The sequence below is a fragment of the Bos indicus genome, chromosome 1 (assembly GCF_029378745.1).
Source record: "Bos indicus isolate NIAB-ARS_2022 breed Sahiwal x Tharparkar chromosome 1, NIAB-ARS_B.indTharparkar_mat_pri_1.0, whole genome shotgun sequence".
NCBI classification, from domain to species: domain Eukaryota; kingdom Metazoa; phylum Chordata; class Mammalia; order Artiodactyla; family Bovidae; genus Bos; species Bos indicus.
This window is the reverse complement of record NC_091760.1, coordinates 66280983-66298258: the sequence shown is the minus strand read 5'-3', so window position 1 is coordinate 66298258 and position 17276 is coordinate 66280983. Positions and strand designations below refer to the sequence as shown.

Below are 17276 nucleotides of genomic sequence, written 5' to 3'. Positions count from 1 at the left end.
CCAAAGAAGCTCAAGTGGAACAGTTCTCTAAAGACCTACAAGATCTTTAGAACTAACACCAAAATACATGTTCTTTTCATCACAGGAGTCTGGAATGCAAAAGTCAAGAGATACCTGGAGTAACAGGCAAGTTTGGCCTTGGAGTACAAACTGAAGCAGGGCAGAGGCTAAAATAACTTTGTGAAGAGAACACACTGGTCATAGCAAACACCCTCTTCCAATAACACAAGACAACCCTATACAAGGACATCACCAGATGGTCAATACCAAAGTCAGACTGATTATATTCTTTGCAGCTGAAGATGAAGAAGCTCTATAGAGTCAGCAAAAAGAAGCAAAACAGCAAAACAAAGCAAAACAAGCAAAAACAGCAAAAACTTAAATTGAAGAAAGTAAGAAAAATCACTAGGCCATTCAGGTATGACTTAAATCAAATTCCTATGATGATACAGAGAAAGTGACAAACAGATTCAAGGGATCAGATCTGATAGACAGAGTGCCTGCAGAATTATGGATGAAGGTTCGAAACATTGTACAGGAGGAGGTGAACAAAACCGTCCTGAAGAAAAGAAATGCAAAATGGCAAAATGGTTGCCTGAGGAGGCCTTACAAACAGCTGAGAAAAGAAGAAAAGCTAAAGGCAAAGGAGAAAAGGAAAGATATATCCATTTGAATGCAGAGTTCCAAAGAATAGCAAGGAGAGATAAGAAAGCCTTCCTAAGTGGACAATGCAAAGAAGTAGAGGAAAATAATACAATGGGAAAGATTAGAGATCTCTTCAGGAAAATCAGAGATACCAAGGAACATATCATGCAAAGATGGGCACAATAAAGGACAGAAATGATATGGACCTAATAGAAGCAGAAGATATTAAGAAGAGGTGGCAAGAATATACAGAAGAACTGTACAAGAAAGATCTTAATAATCCAGATAACCACAATGGTGTAATCACTCACCTAGAGCCAGACTCTCGGAATGCAGAGTCGAGTGGGCCTTAGCAAACAACACTATGATCAAAGCTAGTCGAGGTGATAGAATTCCAGCAGAGCTACTTAAAATCCTAAAAGATACTACTGTGAAAGTGCTACACTCAATATGCCAGCATATTAGGAAAACTCAGCATTGCCACATGACTGAAAAAGGTCAGTTTTCATTCCAATCCCAAAGAAAGACAGTTGCAAAGAATTTTCAAACTACCGCACAATAGCATTCATTTCACATGCTAGCAAAGTAATGCTCAAAGTTCTCCAACAAGGTCTCAACAGTACATGAACCAAGAACCTCCAGATGTTCAAGGCAGATTTAGAAAAGGCAGAGGAACCAGAGATCAAACTGCCAACATCTACTGGATCACAGAAAAAGCAAGTGAGTTCCAGAAAAACATCTACTTCTGCTTCATTGACTACACTAAAGCATTTGACTGTGTGGATCACAACAAACTGTGGAAAATTCTTAAAGAGATAGGAATACCAGACCACCTGATCAGACTCCTGAGAAACCTGTACGCAGGTCAAGAGGCAACAATTAGAACTGGACATGGAACAATGGACTAGTTCCGAATTGGGAAAGGAGTACGTCAAGGCTGTATACCGTCACCCTGCTTATTTAATTTATATGTAGAGTACATCATGCAAAATGCCCCACTAGATGATGCACAAGCTGGATTCAAGATTGCCGGGAGAAATATCAATAACCTCAGATATGCAGATAGCACCACCCTTATGGCAGAAAGCAAAGAGGAACTAAAGATCATCTTGATGAAAGTAAAAAAGCAGAGTGAAAACGCTGGCTTAAAACTCAACATTCAATAAATACAGTATACTAACGCATATATATGGAATTTAGAAAGATGGTAACAATAACCCGGTGTACGAAACAGCAAAAGAGACACTGATGTATAGAACAGTCTTATGGACTCTGTGGGAGAGGGAGAGGGTGGGAAGATTTGGGAGAATGGCATTGAAACATGTAAAATATCATGTAAGAAACAAGTTGCCAGTCCAGGTTCGATGCACGATACTGGATGCTTGGGGCTAGTGCACTGGGACGACCCAGAGGGATGGTATGGGGAGGGAGGAGGGAGGAGTGTTTAGGATGGGGAACACATGTATACCTGTGGCGGATTCATTTTGATATTTGGCAAAACTAATACAATTATGTAAAGTTTAAAAATAAAATTAGAAAAAAAAAAAAGAAAAAAAAAAACTCAACATTCAAAAAACCAAGATCATGGCATTGGGTTCCATTGCCTCAAGGCAAATAGATGGGGAAACAATAGAAACAGTGAGAGACTTTATTTTCTTGGGCTCCAAAATCACTGCAGATGGTGAGTGCAGCCATGAAATTAAAAGATGCTTGCTCTTTGGAGGAAATGATATGACCAACCTAGACAGCATATTAAAAAGCAGAGACATTACTTTTCCAACAAAGGTCCATCTAGTCAAAGCTATGGTTTTTCCAGTAGCCATGTATAGATGTGAGAGTTGGAGCACACATAAGGCTGAGCACCAAAGAATTGATGCTTTTCAACTATGGTGTTGGAGAAGACTCTTGAGAGTTCCTTGAACTGCAAGGAGATTAACCAGTCAATCCCACAGGAAATCAATCCTTACTATTCATTGGAAAGATTGATGCTAAAGCACCAATACTTTGGTACCTGATGCAAAGAGCTGACTCATTAGAAAAGACCCTGATGCTGGGAAAGATTGAAGGCAGGAGAAGGGGACGACAGACTACGAGATGGTTGGATGGCATCACTGCCTCAATGGACATGAGTTTGAGCAAGCTCTGGGAGATAGTGAAGGACAGGGAAGCCTAGCAAGCTGCAGTCCCTGTGGTTGCAAAGAGCTGGATATGACTGTTGGGTGACAGAACAACAACAACAACAAAAAGAATAAAAGACCTAGGAATAAATTTACCCAAGGAAGTGAAAGACGTGTATACTGGAAACTATAAGACACTGATGAAAGAAACTGAAAACATAAATAATAGGGTAGATATACTATGCTCATGCATAGAATGATTAACACTGTTAAAAATGTCCATACCATCCAAAGCAATCTAAAGATTCAGTGGAATTCCTAGAAAAATACCCATGCACTTTTCACAGAAACAGAACAAATAATCCTAAAATTTGTACACAACTACAAAAGACCTCGAATAGCAAAACAATCTTCAGAAATAAGAACAAAGCTAGACTTATCATACTCCTTCATTTTAAACTATATTACAAAACTATAAGTAATCAACATAATATGATACTGGCATAAAAGCTGACACATAAACCAATGTAATAGAATCAAGATCCCAAAAATAAACCAGTGCCTATTTGGTCAACAAATATTTTACAAGGAAGCCAATAATATTCAACAGAAGAAGGATGTCTCTTCAATAAATGATGCAGGAAAAACTGCATCACTGGAGTTTTCTGTACATCCATATGTAAAAGAATTAAGCTGAACCACTATCTTACACTGTATACAAAAATTAACTCAAAATGGATTAAGAACTTGGACAAAAGACATGAAACCATAAAACTCCTAAAAGAAAATATAAGCAATACACTCCTGGAAACCATTCTTGGCAATGATTCTTCAGACTTGACACAAAAAGGAAAACATAACAACAAAATATAAAATAAAGTGTGGCTACATCAAACTAAAAAGCTCCTGTACAGCAAAGGAAACTGTTAACAAAATAAAAAAGCAACCTATCCTGTGGAAGAAAATATTTGCAAATCATGTCTGATAAGGGATTAATATTCAAAATATATAAAGAACTCATATAACTCAACAGCAAAACAAACAGTTCAATTAAAAACTGGCAAAGGATCTGAACGGATACTTTTGCGAAAAAGACTGACATACAGACAGCTAAGAGGTATTGAAAAGGCATTCAACATCACTAATTATCAGGGAAATGCTCAACAGCAATGGGATATTATCTCTTTCTTAAAATGGCTATTATTTGAAAGACAAGGAATAACAGCTGTTGGCAAGGATATAGAGAAAAGGGCACCCTTGTGCACTGTTAGTGAGATTGTAAATTGTGCAAGCACTATGAAAAACATAATGAGGTTTGGGATTGGCATGTATACACTACTATATTTAAAACAGCTAGCCTCTCCAGAAAGCAGGAATAGAAGGAACATACCTCAACATAATAAAAGCTATATATGACAAACCCACAGCAAACATTATCCTCAATGGTGAAAAATTGAAAGCATTTCCCCTAAAGTCAGGAACAACACAAGGGTGCCCACTTTCACCACTACTATTCAACATAGTTTTGGAAGTTGCGGCCGCAGCAATCAGAGCAGAAAAAGAAATAAAAGGAATCCAAATTGGAAAAGAAGAAGTAAAACTCTCACTGTTTGCAGATGACATGGTCCTCTACATAGAAAACCCTAAAGACTCCACCAGAAAATTGCTAGAACTAATCAGTGATTATAGTAAAGTTGCAGGATATAAAATCAACACACAGAAATCCCTTGCATTCCTATACACTAATAATGAGAAAATAGAAAGAGAAATTAAGGAAACAATTCCATTCACCATTGCAACGAAAAGAATAAAATACTTAGGAATATATCTATCTAAAGAAACTAAAGACCTATATATAGAAAACTATAAAACACTGGTGAAAGAAATCAGAGGACACTAATAGATGGAGAAATATACCATGTTCATGGATTGGAAGAATCAATATAGTAAAAATGAGTATACTACCCAAAGCAATTTATAGATTCAATGCAATCCCTATCAAGCTACCAACGGTATTTTTCACAGAGCTAGAACAAATAATTTCACAATTTGTATGGAAATACAAAAAACCTCGAATAGCCAAAGCGATCTTGAGAAAGAAGAATGGAACTGGAGGAATCAACCTGCCTGACTTCAGGCTCTACTACAAAGCCACAGTCATCAAGACAGTATGGTACTGGCACAAAGACAGAAATATAGATCAATGGAACAAAATAGAAAGCCCAGAGATAAATCCACGCACATATGGATACCTTATCTTTGACAAAGGAGGCAAGAATATACAATGGAGAAAAGACAATCTCTTTAACAAGTGGTGCTGGGAAAACTGGTCAACCACTTGTAAAAGAATGAAACTAAAACACTTTCTAACACCTTACACAAAAATAAACTCAAAATGGATTAAAGGTCTAAACATAAGAGGGAAGGCGCGAAGATGGCGGAGGAGTAGGACGGGGAAAACACTTTCTCCCCCACAAATTCATCAAAAGAGTATTTAAACGTCGAGTAAATTCCACAAAACAACTTCTGAATGCCGGCAGAGGACATCAGGCACCCAGAAAAGCAACCCAACTCCTTGAAAGGAGGTAGGAAAAAATATTAAAGACAATAAAAGAGACAAAAGAGGGAGGGACGGAGTTCCGTCCCGGGAAGGGAGTCTTAAAAAGAGAGAAGTTTCCAAACACCAGGAAACCTTCTCACTGCCGAATCCGTGCCGAGCTTTGGAAGCACAGAGGGCAACATAACAGGGAGAAAAAATAAATAAACAATTAAAACTCGCAGATTGCGAGCCCTACGGTAACTCCCCCAGCGGAGAAGCAGCGCAGACGCCTGCATCCGCCATTAGCAAGCGGGGGCTGGGCAGGGAGGCGCGGCACGGGCTGCATCGCTGAGAGTAAGAATCTGGCCTGAATACCCTGAGCACTATCTGAGCGAAATAATTTGGGCTAGCAAACCAGACTGTGGGATATCTACCATGCGAAAAGCCAGCCCTAACCTAAGACACCGCCAGCCCGCGCACGGAACAAAGGACTAAACAGAGATAGTCAGCTGCAGACCTTCCCCCTCCGGTGACAGGCAGCCAGAGCCGGAAGGGGGCAATCGCAGCCCCAGAGAGACATTATCTATAAAACTGGCTTCTTTGCTAACTAAAACTTATTGGGGGTCTGGACGGTCAACATCTGCCTGAGAAGGTGCACCGGTTTTACACCCAGATAACCGAGTGGCGGGGAGGCGATAAGTCGCAGCATTGGCGCTCGCCAAACACCTCATCACCTGAGCTGCTCAGACCTGGGAAGAGCACAAAACGCAGGCCCAACTGAGTCTCCGCCTCTGAGGACTACCTGAGTGCTTGAACTTGAGCGGCATGGACCTGGGAGGCGCATGCAACCCAGGGCCAGCCTCGGATTGTTCCCAGCGGAACAACCTAGAGCCTGAGCAGTGTGGGCAGGGAGGCTACACGCGCCGTGAGCGGGGGCAGACCCAGTGTGGCTGAGGCACTGCGAGCGCACGCCAGTGTCATTTGTTTGCAGCATCCCTCCCTCCCTCCCCACAGCGCGACTGAACAAAGAGAAGAAATACAGCTCCACCCACCAGAACACCGACACAAGCTTCCCTAACCAGGAAACCTTGACAAGCCACCTCTACATACCCACACACAGCGAGGAAACGCCACAATAAAGAGAACTCCACAAACTGCCAGAATACAGAAAGGACTCCCAAACTCAGCAATTTAAACAAGATGAAGAGACAGAGGAATACCCAGCAGATAAAGGAACAGGATAAATGCCCACCAAACCAAACAAAAGAGGAAGAGATAGGGAATCTACCTGATAAAGAATTCCAAATAATGATAGTGAAATTGATCCAAAATCTTGAAATTAAAATGGAATCACAGATAAATAGCCTGGAGACAAGGATTGAGAAGATGCAAGAAAGGTTTAACAAGGACCTAGAAGAAATAAAAAAGAGTCAATATATAATGAATAATGCAATAAATGAAATTAAAAACACTCTGGAGGCAACAAATAGTAGAATAACAGAGGCAGAAGATAGGATTAGTGAATTAGAAGATAGAATGGTCGAAATAAATGAATCAGAGAGGATAAAAGAAAAACGAATTAAAAGAAATGAGGACAATCTCAGAGACCTCCAGGACAATATTAAACGCTACAACATTCGAATCATAGGGGTTCCAGAAGAAGAAGACAAAAAGAAAGACCATGAGAAAATACTTGAGGAGATAATAGTTGAAAACTTCCCTAAAATGGGGAAGGAAATAATCACCCAAGTCCAAGAAACCCAGAGAGTCCCAAACAGGATAAACCCAAGGAGAAACACCCCAAGACACATATTAATCAAATTAACAAAGATCAAACACAAAGAACAAATATTAAAAGCAGCAAGGGAAAAACAACAAATAACACACAAGGGAATTCCCATAAGGAAAACAGCTGATCTTTCAATAGAAACTCTTCAAGCCAGGAGGGAATGGCAAGACATACTTAAAATGATGAAAGAAAATAACCTACAGCCCAGATTATTGTACCCAGCAAGGATCTCATTCAAGTATGAAGGAGAAATCAAAAGCTTTTCAGACAAGCAAAAGCTGAGAGAATCCTGCACCACCAAACCAGCTCTCCAACAAATACTAAAGGATATTCTCTAGACAGGAAACACAAAAATGGTGTATAAACTCGAACCCAAAACAATAAAGTAAATGGCAACGGGATCATACTTATCAGTAATTACCTTAAACGTAAATGGGTTGAATGCCCCAACCAAAAGACAAAGACTGGCTGAATGGATACAAAAACAAGACCCCTACATATGTTGTCTACAAGAGACCCACCTCAAAACAGGGGACACATACAGACTGAAAGTGAAGGGCTGGAAAAAGATTTTCCATGCAAATAGGGACCAAAAGAAAGCAGGAGTCACAATACTCGTATCAGATAAATTAGACTTTAAAACAAAGGCTGTGAAAAGAGACAAAGAAGGTCACTACATAATGATCAAAGGATCAATCCAAGAAGAAGATATAACAATTATAAATATATATCCACCCAACATGGGAGCACCGCAGTATGTAAGACAAATGCTAACAAGTATGAAAGGAGAAATTAACAATAACACAATAATAGTGGGAGACTTTAATACCCCACTCACACCTATGGATAGATCAACTAAACAGAAAATTAACAAGGGAAAAAAAATGTATCTATAAAGTTCACTAAAGCAAAGCACAGTAAAATTTAAAAAAATAAATAAATAAATAAACATAAGACCAGAAACTATAAAACTAGAGGAGAACATAGGCAAAACACTCTCCGACATACATCACAGCAGGATCCTCTATGACCCACCTCCCAGAATATTGGAAATAAAAGCAAAAATAAACAAATGGGACCTAATTAAACTTAAAAGCTTCTGCACAACAAAGGAAACTATAAGCAAGGTGAAAAGACAGCCTTCAGAATGGGAGAAAATAATAGCAAATGAAGCAAGTGACAAACAACTAATCTCAAAAATATACAAGCAACTCCTACAGCTCAATTCCAGAAAAATAAATGATCCAATCATTTGGCCCAATGACTGGGCCAAAGAACTAAATAGACATTTCTCCAAAGAAGACATACAGATGGCTAACAAACACATGAAAAGATGCTCAACATCACTCATTATCAGAGAAATGCAAATCAAAACCACTATGAGGTACCATTTCATGCCAGTCAGAATGGCTGCGATCCAAAAGTCTACAAGCAATAAATGCTGGAGAGGATGTGGAGAAAAGGGAACCCTCTTACACTGTTGGTGGGAATGCAGACTAGTACAGCCACTATGGAGAACAGTGTGGAGATTCCTTAAAAAACTGGAAATAGAACTGCCTTATGATCCAGCAATCCCACTGCTGGGCATACACACTGAGGAAACCAGAATTGAAAGAGACACGTGTACCCCAATGTTCATTGCAGCACTGTTTATAACAGCCAGGACATGGAAGCAACCTAGATGCCCATCAGCAGATGAATGGATAAGAAAGCAGTGGTACATATACACAATGGAGTATTACTCAGCCATTAAAAAGAATACATTTGAATCAGTTCTAATGAGATGGATGAAACTGGAGCCTATTACACAGAGTGAAGTAAGCCAGAAAGAGAAACACCAATACAGTATACTAACGCATATATGTGGAATTTAGAAAGATGGTAACAATAACCCTGTATATGAGATAGTAAAAGAGACACTGATGTATAGAACAGTCCTTTGGACTCTGTGGGAGAGGGAGAGGGTGAGATGATTTGGGAGAATGGCATTGAAATATGTATAATATCATATATGAAACGAGTCGCCAGTCCAGGTTCGATGCACGATGCTGGATGCTTGGGGCTGGTGCACTGGGATGACCCGGAGGGATGGTATGGGGAGGGAGGAGGGAGGGGGGTTCGGGATGGGGAACACATGTATGCCTGTGGCAGATTCATTTCGATATATGGCAGAACCAATACAATACTGTAAAGTTTAAAAATAAAATTAAAAAAAAGAAATAAAATAAATAAAATAAAACAGCTAGCCAACAAGGACCTACTGTATAGCACAGAGAATTTGGCTCAGTATGCTTCAATAACCTAAATAGGAAAAGAATTTGATAAAGAACAGATACGTATATGTGTAGAACTGAATCACTTTGCTGTACACTTGAAACTAACACATCATTGTTAATCAACTATACTGCAATACAAAATTTTAAATATTTTTAAAAGATAATAAAATAAAATAGAACTACCACCCAATCCAACAATTCTACTTCTGGGTATTTATCAGTAGGAAATGAAAATCTAACTCAAAAAGATATCTGTACCTTCATATTTACTCCAGAATTATTTTACAATAGCCTAGACATAGAAACAACCTAACTGTCCACTGATGGATGAGTGGATAAAGAAAATATGATATACATAGACATAAAACAGAATGTTACTCAGCCATATTAAAAGAATGAAATCTAGCCATTTGTGACAGCATGTATGGACATCAAAGGCATTATGCTGATTGAAACAAGTCAGAGAAAGACAAATACTACACACTCGCACTAAAAAACAGAAATCTAAAACAAACAAACAAAAATACTGAACACATAGAAACAGGGAACAGATTGGTGGTTGCCAAGTTCAGAGGTGTGAGGTGGGCAGAATCGATGAAGGCGCTCCAAAGGTCAAACTTTCATTATAAAATAAGATCTGAGGATGTAATGCACAGCATGGTGATTATAGTTAATATTACTCTACTGTGTATTTGAAAGCTGCTAAGAGGGTAGATCTCTAAAATTCTCATCAGAAGAAAAAAAGTTTTTGTAACTATGTGTGGTGACACATTAACTAGACTTATTGTGGTGATCATTTCACAATATATAGAGATACTGAATAATTATGTTGTATACATGAACCTAAGATAACATTTTATGTCCATTATATCTCAATAAAAAAGAAAGAAAATAATCAAACAATATTCTATATACAATAAACTCACTTCAAATACAATGACATAAGTTTACAGTAAAAGGATAGAAATAGCTATAACATGTAAACATTAATTTGTTTTTAAAAAGTATGAGTAGCTATGCTAACATCACATAAGGTCAATTTCAGAGCAAAGAAAATTACTGGAGATAAGTAAAAACATTACATAATGATAAAGGGGTCAATCCATGGAAGGTATAACAATTCTAAATGTGTGCATACCAAACCACAGACCCTAAAAATACAGAAAGCCAAAACTAATGAAGCTAGAAAGAGATTTCTAATTATATCCATAATTAGAGTTGGAGTTCCTAACTCACTCTACTCTAGGGATTTGACAAGAATTACCAGACAAAAATTAGCAAGAATATAGAACTCAACAACACAATCAACCAGTATTTAGTTGACAAATATAAAGCATTCCACTCAGAAGGAAAAGAATGCACATGTTCTTCCATAGTCTATAGAGTATCTACCAAGAAAGATCATATCCTAGGCCACAGAACAAATCTCAACAAATTTAAAAGAATTAAAATCATAAAGTGTGTGTTTTCTGATCATAATGGAGTCAAAGCTGGAAATTTTCTTGTTTTTGATTTCTAAACACTTGCCATTTAACTAAAATACTTCTAAGTAATTGATGATTCAAAGAAGTCTCAAAGACAATTTTTAAAACTACATATGACTGACTGAAAATTCAAACACACATATCAAAACGTGTGGAAATAGTTAAGACTGTGCTGGGAGGATAATTAATAACACTAAATGTACACCTTAGAAAAGAGAATGAAAATTCTCAAATCAATAACATGCTCCCACTTCAAAAAACTAGGAAAAAATAGCAAAATAAGCTCAAAGAAATACTAAAGATAATTCAGGATAAAATGGAAAGAATAAAACAAAAGCAATTAAACAAAAGCTAGTTCCTCAAAAAAAAAACAATAAAAATTTATAAACCACTAGTAAGACAGACTACAAACTATCCAAATAAAATAGAATGCTAAAGTAGTCCTATAACTAATTTTAAAAAGTGAATCTGTAATATAAAATCTCATAGTCTCCATTAGAAAATACTTACAAACATTGAAAGAATTAACACTAATTTTATACAAAATATTCCAGAAAACAGATGTAGAGAGAACCTTTCTCAGTTCATTTTATGAATCCAGTACTACCCTACTATGAAAAGCAAACAAGACAATACAAATAGAAAGTTCACTCAAAAAGGAATCTGTATTTAAATATAAAATGTATAACTATAATTTAGGGAAAAAAAAGAAAATAAGATACAAAGTGAGACAAAGAGTTCTAAAAGGTGATATCAAAGCAGCACAATCTATAAAGGAGAAACTGATAAACTGGACTCTAAAAGTCCGATTAAGTGGGTGAAAAGATAAGCTGAAGACTGGAAGAAGATAAATATAATATTACACCATTTATATGTGGAATCTAAAATATGATACAAATGAACTTACTTACAAAACAGAAACAGGCTGACAGTCATAGAAACGAAACATGGTTACTAAAAGGGATAGACAGGGGAACAATAAATTAAGAGTTTATGATTAGCAGATACAAACTAGTATATATAAAACAGATAAACAACAGGGTCCTACCATACAGCATAGGAAACTATATACAATATCTTGTAATAAACTATAATGGATAAGAATAGAAAAGATATATATATATATATGAATCATTTTACTGTATGTCAGAAACTAATACATTACAAATTAACTACTTAAATTTTTTTAAATGTTTAAAAATAAAATAACAAACAAAAGAAAAAGACTGAAGAAAATAATTGCAAATCATATATCTGACAAAAGATTAGTATCTAAAATATACAAGAATACCATAATGAGACATCACCAGAAAATGATCAGAATGGCTACAGTAACACTAAATGCTGGTAATGATATAGAGATACAGAATCACTCATATACTACTGGTGGGAATAAAAATGTTATGACCACTCTGGACAACAGTTTGGGATTTTCTCATAAAACTAAACATGCAACTATTGCACAACCCCTGCAGCTGCTCTCCCGGACATTTATACAAGAGAAATGAAAATTTATGTTCACACAAAAATATGTACACAAATGTTCATAGCTGCTTTAATCATAATCAGAAACTGAAAATCCAGATATCCTTCAGCAAGTGAAAGGTTAAACAAGCTGTGGTACATCCCTACCATGGAACATTACTCAACAATAAAAAAAATTCAACTATTAATACATACAACAACTTCAATGAGTCTTCAGAGAATTATGCTGAGTGAAAAAAGCAAACCTCAAAAGGTTACATACAGTATGATTTCATTTATATAACATTTTTAAAGTGACAAAATTATTGAAACAAAGAACAAACAAGTGATTGTCAGGAGTCAAAGATGAGGCTGAGGGAACTGGAGGGTAAGGATGCGGCTCTAAAAGGGCAACATGAGAAATCTCTGCAGTGATAGAAATGCTCTTTACCTTGAGTATATCAATTTCCTGGTTGTAGTAGTATACTCTTGCCTGGAAAATCCCATGGACGGAGGAGCCTGATAGGCTGCAGTCCATGAGGTCACTAAGAGTCGGACATGACTAAGTGACTTCATTTTCCCTTTTCACTCTCATGCACTGGAGAAGGAAATGGCAACCCACTCCAGTGTTCTTGTGTGGAGAATCCCAGGGACGGGGGAGTCTGGTGGGCTGCCGTCTATGGGGTCGCACAGAGTCGGACACGACTGAAGCGACTTAGCAGCAACAGCAGTAGTATACTAATAGTTTAAGATATTTCTATTGGGGGAAATCGGATAAAAAGTACATGGGATTCTTCTATATTACTTCTTAAAAACTGCACAAGTCTATAATTATCTTAAAAGTTTATTTACAAAACTGGGATGACACTAAAACAAAATCTGGGAGGATATTTATAACTCTACAGGCATATATTAGAAAAGAAGAAATTTCTCAAATCCATGACCTCAGTTTTCACCTTAGAACACCAGAAGAAGAAGATAAAATGAAACCCAAGATTAATCAATAGAAAGGAAATAAAAAAGACCAAATCAGGAATCAATGAAATAAAATATAGGAAAATAATACAGAAAAACAATAAAACCAAAAATTGCTTCTTATGAAAATCAGTACAGTTAATAAGCTTCTAGCTAGACTAACCAGGGAAAAAACACAAAACACAAATCACCAATATCAAGGATTTTAAAAGGGACATGAATACTTATCTCACAAACATTAAAAATATACCAATTAATTTGATGACATGGGTTACTCATGTCTAAAGAAACAATAAAATTTATTTGGTCATAAATATTTCACTTACCTGAGTATTTAAGGAAATTTAATTGGCATTAATATAGTAAATAATGAACCAAAAATTAAGGATACATTCGTATAGCACCAGTTCTCGTCCCAATAGCCAAGATTTTCTGAACTGGATCAAAGGCTAATGTGGTGGGCTGATAAGGAAAACCATGCCGAACTGTCTGAAAGAGAAAATACTGAAAATAGTCATCAGGGAAATAAAAATTAAAGTCACAACAAGATACCACTATCCAACCAGCAGAATGACTAAAATAATTATTTAGTTTTATAAAAAAGACCACCAAGTGTTGTTGGCAGGAGTGTTAAATCACAAACACCTTGGAAAAACATGTTGCAGTTCTTTAAAAACTAAACATATACCTGTCCTATGACCTAGAAAGTTCACTCCTATGTATGTAACCAAGAAAATAACAAGCATATGTCCACATATTAATTGGTGTAAGTACACCCCTAACAGCTTTAACAACCTAGAAAAAACTCAAATGACAAACAAGAGAAGCAAACATCAAAACTGTGGTATATGCATACAATAGAATAACTCAACAATTAAATAATAAAAACTAATGACAGAAACGAAAACATGGATGATTCTCAAGAACATTATGCTAAGTAAAGGAAGCAATACACAAGAGAGTAGGTATAGTATGATTACAAATATAATATAAACAAGCAAAACTAACCTATGCTGAAAAAAATCAGAACTGGTTTTGACTTTGATCACTTGGTTTGACAAGTGGCTGACTTGAGGAGAACTGACTAGAAAGAGCATAAAGGAACTTTACTAAGTGAAGGTAATATTCTATATTCTGATAAGGTTTGAATTTTACATGTGTATACTTTAGTCAAAACTCATAAAATGGTATAGCATATAAATAATATGAGTATTCCAGTATAATTCTTTCAACTCCACTGTATGTTTGAAAGGTTTCATAATATCACAATGGGAAAGAAAGAAAAGAAAAATATAAAGAGCTCATAATATGACAAAAGAGATAAGACTAACATGTAAAAAAGGAATATGCAATATTAGATTAATTAATTTCAAAACGAAATATGCTAGAACCTTTAAAAAAATAGACAACCCACATAAGTCAGGAAAAAAGAGATTCTATATCTTGTTCAGTCAAATATTTAGTGGTCCAAAAACTACTTTTAATGGAAATATTTTTATAATATATTGCTTTTGTAAATATTCAAAGATGAAAAGATTAAAGATAGCATGTAGTTTATCTAAAATTCATTCCCCAGATAAAACAAAGTAGAGTTCATTGCATAATTCCTCATTTTCCTTTAACGCATGTAAGAACATATATGCAAAAGCATATTAATATATAACCAAATCTGTATTTTTCTTACTTAATAGCATATTATGGAAATATTTCCACAAAACAATACGTTTAGATGTTCTTCAACCTATTTAAAGATTGTAGAGCTCATTATAGTATGAATATACCACAATGTCTTTAACCAACGAACTATTGTTCTATAATCTCCAAAGAATTCTCAACTAAATTGGCAAAAAATATACTTAGCAACAAAACCCACTTTCTATTCATGATCCTTAACTGAGGTGTTTCCCTCTTCGTTCTCAATTGTCTTTGTTTTGACTTATAAACAAAATTGTCAAGAGGAAGATACTCTAAATTCTCATGCAGATCAATGTGGATAACAATAATCAGAATATAGTTTCTCTCAAAAAGAAAAAAAAAAAACAAGAGGTAGGTATACTTCCCAATTCATTTTATGGCCAATATTACCCTGATCCTGGAAACTAAGTCATCACAAGAAAAGAAAACTAAAGACCACTAATTATTAATTAATATGGATATAAAATTCCCTCCCCAAAATATTAGCAAGCCACTCATCAGCAGAAAAGTGGAAGATTTACTGAGCATGGCCCTGCCCACCAGACCAAGACCCACTTTTCCTGATAGCCAGTCTCTCCCATCAGAAAGCTTACACAAGCTTCTTATCCTCATCCATCAGAGGGCAGACAGAATGAAAACCACAATCACAGAAAACTAAGAAAAATCATGACAAGGATCAGTGTAACTCAATGAAGCTATGAGCAATGCCATGCAGGGTCATCCAAGATAGATGGGTCACGGTGGAGAGTTCTGACAAAACGTGGTCCACTAGAGAAGGAAAAATACTTCCGCATTCTTGCCATAAGAATCCCATGAACAGTATGAAAAGGCAAAAAGATCTGACACTGAAAGATGAAACCCCCAGGTCAGTAGGTGTCCAATATGCTACTGAAAAACAGCAGAGAAATAGCTCCAGAAGGAATGAAGAGGCTGAGCCAAAACAAAAACACCATCCAGTTGTGGACATGTCTGGTGGTGAAAGTAAACTCCAATGCTGTAAAAAACAACACTGTATAGGAATCTGGAATGTTAGAGCCATGAATCAAGGTAAACTGGAAGTGGTCAAACAGGAGATTGCAAGAGTAAACATCAACATTTTAGGAATTACTGAACTAAAATGGATGGGTATGGGTGAATTCAATTCAGATGACCATTGTATCTACTACTGTGGGCAAGAATCCCTTAGAAGAAATGGAGTAGCCCCCATAGTCAACAAGAGTCCAAAATTCAGTACTTGAGTGCAATCTCAAAAATGACAAAATGACCTGGGTTCATTTTCAAGGCAAACCATTCATCATCACAGTAATCCAAGCCTATGCCCCCGAGCACTAATGCCTGAAAACAAGAAGTAGAATGGTTCTATGAAGACCTACAAGACCTTCTAGAACAAATACCAAAAAAAGACGTCCTTTTCATTATAGGGGACTGGATGCAAAAGCATAAGTCAAGAGATACCTGGAGTAACAGGCAAGTTTGGCCTTGGATTACAAAACGAAGCAGGGCAAAGCTTAACAGAATTTTGCCAAGAGAACACACTGGTCATAGCAAACACCTTCTTTCAACAGCACAAGAGACAATACTACACATAGATTTCACCAGATGGTCAATGCCAAAATCACACTGATTATATTTTTTCAGGCAAAGATGGAGAAGCTCTATACAGTAAGCAAAAACAAGACCAGGAGCTGACTGTGGCTCAGATCATGAGCTCCTTATTGCCAAATTCATACTTAAATTGAAGAAAGTAGGGAAAACCACTAGATCATTCAGGTACAACTTAAATCAAATCCCTTATGATTATACATTGGAAGTAACAAATAGATTCAAGAGATTAGATCTAATAGACAGAGTGCCTTAAAAACTACGGACAGAGGTTCATAACATTGTACAGAATGTGGTGACCAAAACCAAATTCAAGAAAAAGAAATTCAACAAGGCGAAATGGCTGTCTGAGGAAGCCTTACAAACAGCTGAGAAAACAAGATAAATGAAAGGCAAAGGAGAAAAGGATATATATACACATCTGAATACCGAGTTCCAAAGAATAGCAAGAGAGATCAGAAAGCCTTCTTAAGTGAATAATGGAAAAAGGTAGAGGAAAACATTAGCATGGGAAAGACTAGAGATCTCTTCAAGAAAATTAGAGATACCAAGTGAACATTCCATGTAAAGATGGGCACAATAAAGGACAGAAATGATACGAACCTAACAGAAGCAGAAGATATTAAGAAGAGGTGGCAAGAAAACACAGAAGAACTGTACAAAAATGTCTTAATGACCCAGATAACAACA

At 36.4% G+C, this 17276-nt stretch overlaps 1 protein-coding gene across 4 annotated transcripts in view; it reads right to left on the bottom strand.

The window, feature by feature from the left end:
- STXBP5L (syntaxin binding protein 5L) overlaps positions 1 to 17276 on the bottom strand; it is a 321677-nt gene that overhangs the window by 256893 nt on the left and 47508 nt on the right. For all 4 annotated transcript variants that reach the window (XM_070788639.1, XM_070788654.1, XM_070788646.1 and 1 more), the window contains exon 3: positions 13681 to 13778. In XM_070788639.1, the coding sequence (XP_070644740.1) occupies positions 13681 to 13778 (98 nt within the window). The remainder of the gene's footprint in view (positions 1 to 13680; positions 13779 to 17276) is intronic.